This window comes from Asparagus officinalis, chromosome 8 (assembly GCF_001876935.1).
Source record: "Asparagus officinalis chromosome 8, Aspof.V1, whole genome shotgun sequence".
Classification (NCBI taxonomy): Eukaryota; Viridiplantae; Streptophyta; class Magnoliopsida; order Asparagales; family Asparagaceae; genus Asparagus; species Asparagus officinalis.
Window position 1 is genome coordinate 128,608,678 of NC_033801.1, and position 5,988 is coordinate 128,614,665.

At 38.8% G+C, this 5,988-nt stretch overlaps 1 protein-coding gene across 1 annotated transcript in view; it reads right to left on the minus strand.

Moving 5' to 3' along the window:
* Positions 1 to 4,276, minus strand: part of LOC109821924 (metal tolerance protein 5-like) — a 6,178-nt gene extending 1,902 nt beyond the window's left edge. The window contains exons 1-3 of the mRNA XM_020388081.1: positions 4,204 to 4,276; positions 2,044 to 2,153; positions 1,678 to 1,947 (exon numbers count right to left, since the gene is read on the minus strand). Coding sequence (XP_020243670.1) covers positions 1,678 to 1,947; positions 2,044 to 2,153; positions 4,204 to 4,276 — 453 coding nt within the window. The remainder of the gene's footprint in view (positions 1 to 1,677; positions 1,948 to 2,043; positions 2,154 to 4,203) is intronic.

The following is a 5,988-nucleotide window of genomic DNA, read 5'->3' on the forward strand; positions in this document are numbered from 1 at the left end:
ATTAGATGACAACCTGTGAGCATCATGTAAAATTCAAACAGCAGGTCCACTGTACTGCGTGACTGACATTGTGCTATAGCAACATATGAAACTTTCTCAATTTACCAAACTGTACGATGTAAATATATAATCATTAACCAAACGGTCCATCTTGCTATAGCGAAAGGGGTCAATTTACTGATACTAATTTTTATGAATTTCAATTGGTATGGGATTGACATAAAGAACCATAGCAAAAAAAAGGACAAATTTTTAAAAATGACCTTCTTTCAAATTTAATAGGCAAAACCGACCGCCTAACAAAAAAATTGGCAAAATCGACCATTTTTTGCACGGGACTACCAGTCCCGTGCAAAAAATGGTCGATTTTCCAATAAATCACCGACGCTCTCCCTCAGCCCCTTCTCCTCATCTCTCTCCATCCTCCTCCCCATCACCCGCCTGGATGGGCGTTGGCGGCGGTGAGCTGGGCTGTGAGTGGTGGAGGTCGGTGCGGAGGGTTGAGGCAACGGGCGAGGAGGAGATGGACGAGACTTCGGGCATGTGGCAGCGATGGTGGGGAGACGACGGCGATGGGGCGGCGTGAGGGGGAGGAGGAGGCGGCAGCAAGGGGAGGAGGAGGCAATAGAGGGGCGACCACGGCAAGATGGAGGGGAGTGCTGGGCGGCGATGAAGAGGGCGGCGGTTCAGGGGGCTGACGATGGGTGGTCGGGGGTGAGCTGGCGGAGGAGGCGGTGGGTGGAGGCTGGGCGTGGGTTTGGTGAGCTCGGCGGGTGATGGGGAGGAGGATGGAGAGAGATGAGGAGAAGGGGCTGAGTCGGTGATTTATTGGAAAATCGACCATTTTTTACACGGGACTGGTAGTCCCGTGCAAAAAATGGTCGATTTTGCCAATTTTTGTGTTAGGCGGTCGGTTTTGCCTATTAAATTTGAAAGAAGGTCGTTTTTAAAAATTTGTCCCAAAAAAAAGTAGTTAAAAAAATCTTCATGGTAAATTTTATGAAGTAATGGATCAAAATTATTGACGCTCCCTTCATGTTAACTATAAGACTTGTACTACTTATAGCTGTCCTTACTATTTCCAACGTCTTTCTTAGCATGTGGCGTGTATCTATCTGAAAACTATCAGGCATCTGCATCACACGTGCAGCCTTTATAAGTTTACGCCATTATCAATCCAGACCCTGAGTTTTTGTTTTTCCAACTTCTGCAAACAATTTCCCTAGTTAAGCTTATTCTTCTTGGGAGACTGATAAATGCACAGTTTGTTTCATGCACATGCCTTGTTTACCCAAGCAATCGACAGGAGAGCACATGAGAATTTTATATCTTCTTCTAACCAGAAAAAAATATGGAAATTTACTGCAATTATAACCAAAAAAAGAAAATATCATGGTTGAAACAGGGTACAACTGACAAAAATGAAGCAAGTTTATAGACAATTCTAACAGTAGAGCGTCATTATGTGTCTAGAGGGAGAAAAATAGCCAAACATACGACAATCAACAACAACATCATCTTTATCCCAAAATTTCGGATTTGGCTGAGAGAAATAGCTAAACATAGTCAGACAACTGCTTTAGTATTGCAACAGCTACCTCTACAGAAAAAAAGAGGAATTTATATTTTGCAAGAACATTAACTTGACCAAATTGTAAGCAACAGAATGACACTAACCAGTGGCTGCATGCGCTTTTTCCCAATTGGATACTGATAGGGATTCGGTGTTTGCATAGAGAATGCAGTGAACCACAAGATAAAACCTGATAAAAGATCAAGAAGAGAATCCAAGGTCGATGCAATAATCGCCAATGAGCCACTCCTTATTGAAGCATAAACTTTTGCAGCAAATAAAACCATATTCGCTATGTTTGATATTCTGATGGCAAAGGTCTCATTTCTAGCAATCTTCTCACAGCTGCTTCCTATATAGCAAAACACAAGAATCTCAATTTAAATCCTATACTTATTATCCAATAAATAAATACACTTTGACCTTGAAGAATTTTATTATAGACAATTAAAAAAAGGAATGGAGATAACCTTTGACATTCCAGGAAGAAAACCACGGTCCGTTAAGGTATCCATTTCATTAAACCCTTCCAGCATTTCTATTTGCTGCTGATAATACTCTGCTATAACATCTCCTGGACCTAAAACCAAGCAAAAGTTTATAAATGCTTCCGTCGATGTGTAATAACTTACCCTCAAAAGTTCCTTGAAACTTCAAGCAACTATGTATCTCATGTGATGCATCACAAGCCAACCAAGTTACTTTTACACATGATAAACTATGGTAACATGGAAGCAAAAGGAACTGTTACCAAAAGTTTCAAACAATGCCAAGAATTTCGATAAAGAAGTATAATCATTAATGTTCATTCACTAAATCATGCTTTCAGTTAGCTGGCGACCTATATACCACAGATACTTCTATAGTGAAATTGTGCCATATCACCACATTTCGCCTGCAAATTTTCGCTATTTTCTATTTAATTTTTAGAGTTTGCTGAGTCTCTCTGCATCATGTTTATCTCATCTCTTGTTTGCATACGCTTTAATTGTACCCAGGTTAAATTGCACTTTGATGCCATATTATTTCACCAAAAAACACTTATATACCCTAAGTTGCACAACAGAATAAACATGTACCCTGAGTTGTTCGCTGTGTGAATTTGTTAAACGATGTTAAATTTTACCCAAGAGGAAAAAATGGCATTCTTCAAAAATACCTCTCATGGTTGAAAAGGGTAGGTAAAAGTAGTAATTAATACCAGCAAGGAGGGTAGATGGCATTTAAAATAGTCATGTGGCCAACATGTGAGAATATTCTAGGGTATATTCTCATGGTCATTAAACCGAACAAACCGACCGAACCGGCCGAAATTTGACAGTTCAGTTTGTTTTTTACTAGAGTTCGGTTCGGGTTAGGTTGAAGTTTTTTCAACCCAAACCGACCAACCCGACCGAATTGTATTACACATTCTAATTACTATTTGCATCCGCTTAAACCCGACCCATTATAGTTCATATAGAGTTACTTCGATGCAACTTGATATCTTTTTCTCTCATGTGACCTGATAACGACAAAATACCACAACAATGGTGTCCTCTCCAATTCTAGGGCTTTTCATTAGCTCTAGTTCCCTACCCCCTCTAATATCTATTCGCTTCTTCTATTTTGGATCAATCCACTTTGAAGGTAAGAAACTTCAACCATAATGTTGATTCTAACTTTTTCTTGATTTTTCTTCTCGATTGATACATCTTTGGATCATACTTATAATTTTATAGAAACTATACCCAGCATCCAAATTATTATATATTTTTTATTTACTTTGTCTATCAGATTGAGATCACTTTAATTATTTATGTAAGCTCTCTTAAAAAATTTATGTAAGATATGGTAGGAATACAATTTTGATTTCTACATCTAATGTTTAGTAGCATCTGATAGTTTATGAATTTCAATAAATTGAAGTATAAGAGATTTTTTTCGTCAATAGATTAGAGGTGAAATTGGATTTGGACATAACATTTGTACCCAAGTGAAAACCGAACAAACCGACCCGAACCAAACCGACTTGAATAGGTTCGGTTCGGTTTTGAATGATAGGCAGTTCTGTTCGGTTTGGCCAAAAACCGAACCGACCGATTGCACACCCTACCTATTTACGACCGGTTGCACACCCCTACCTTTTTTACAAGTTAGGGTATATATGTGCGCTGTTTTCCTAGGGTATATGAGAGGGTTTNGACCTTGTACCACTTATTTAAATTTTTTAGGCCCGTGAAAAGTACATCTGCTTTGCAAATAACATATTTCTTTGTATTTATTATTCCTTCTATAGTAATCGCACTCACTAAACTTAATTTAAAAACTCTTGCCTATTTTTTTCTCAAAGAAGAAAAAAAAAAGAATAAACGAATGATTTAATTTAAACCTATCGAGTCATCAGCCTAGTCAAATCCATATTCAATTCAATTTTTACACCCAACTTCATTTGATACCTAACTTCCAAGTTCCACACTAAATCAAAGCTTCAACTTTTACCCCTATCTCTAATTTCCCTATATATCTACCACAACCCTAATTAAAAACCCAGAGCACCGATAGCTATGAATAAAAAATTGAAGGAAAAAAAACCCCATTTTAAAAGACGGTGCCAAGTTCAAATAAAAAGAAAAGGAAAACCTCGGTACCTAACACTCCGAGGCAATCCTGAAGCCCACGTGGCGGCTTCTCCTTGCGCTCCTCTATCGCCGGTCGCGCCATTTCGCTTCGAGGAGAGAGAGGTGGGGGAGGAGATTTTAGATTTTGGGATCAGTTGCTGATTCTGAGGATTCAAGCGACGCCACGACGATTTTGATGAGGAGAAACGAACGGTGGATGGGGAGGACACGTGGAGGCACTGATTGCTTGTACAAGGCGGGAAAGGATCGAGGTGTGGGGCCCGGCGCTTTAAAGCCTCGAATCCCGTCCAGTGTTGAATAATAAGCCGCCACGTGAGGGATTTTGGGTGGGGTAACGCTGTTTCGTGTTTTGTGGGAGAATGGAATGGAAAAGAGGAAGACCAGTTGTTCGAGGATGGGACCTCTCTGACGGCTGCTGATATTTGGGAAGTAATAAAAGGGACCAATTTTTGAGTTATGATTTCTTTTTCTTTTTCTTTTTCTTTCTGTCTTTTTTTGTTGTGAGATGTTTTTTTTTCCCTGAAGAGATACTTTTTGGTTTTTGTGAACCACTTGTGATGATATAAAAGATTCGATATTATCCTTCGGATCTTGATAAATATTTAAAATATGGTTATGGACTTATAGGACGATAACAAGTGGGAAAAGTGGTTATAAACAATTGCCTTATTAGTAAAATCAATCAACTGTTAAAAAAGAAAGTAGCGCGGAGAAAGTCTGTCGATTGAAATATATACCCCTTTTTTTTATTATACTTGATAGCGTGGAATCGGGCCCATTCATGATATTATGGAGTTTGCGTGTTATATGGATACACAACTGAAAACATGACCATAACATCATGAATGGGCCGGATTCCATGTGGATTGGGCCGTTTGTTGGCGTAGCTCTCTCTTTGCTTGGCTCGTGACCTTTTAAGTTGGTGGCCTCAGGCTCAGGGAGAACGAGCTCGGATCAGAAAAACGCATGCCCCTCTGACCCAAAATCAACGAAAAAAAGCAAGAGCCTCAGTTTGCTGCTAAACAAGTTCAGAGCAAGCTGCGTTGCTTAAGCTATTAAAACTTGAATGATGTCCAGTCAGTTGTTAATTTACTGAGGGATCAAGGTTCTGTTTTGTCATCTGATAAGCAGAAACTGGGTTTATTACAAAATGCAGCCAAAATGTGTCGGTAAAAATCCTTGTCATTATGGTTTCAGCTTGGGGCCTCTTTGAAAACAAATCAGTTCTGAGTTTTTCAAGCATTTCTTAAGAAAACACTTTTTTTTTGCTTTGTTTCACACAACAAAAATAAAAGGAAAAGCTATCTCATCACAAATCCATGCTTTGGTTCAAAATTTAAAATCAGGAAGTGAGCATATTAAGAAAAAAATTACGTTAAAATTTTGCACATGTTTCCCTAAAGACCATCAACCCCTTTTGTTGATAATACTAAACGTGTTTTCCCACCAATATTGCCTTAAAAACTCAAAATTAGCTTTCCCACTAAAAATAACATTTTCTGATGTTTCTAAAAAGTTTTCCCAATTGTTCTCTTGCCAACCAGCCAGACTGAGGAATAGAAATTCATTGGACTAGTTTGACACGAGGAAAAACCGTGCCAGTAGTTCTCCATGTGTTTTCCGCCCAATTTTTTTGAACTAAACAGGCCCTTGGTTTAGATCCTTATTCATGCATCTAAAACATTTCATTAAACCTTTTCGATTCATAATACTTGGTTTTATTTATTTTATTTCCGTGTAAATGTGAATATAAGACATGAGTCCAACTCCACGGCATGATAGCAGTCCATCAGC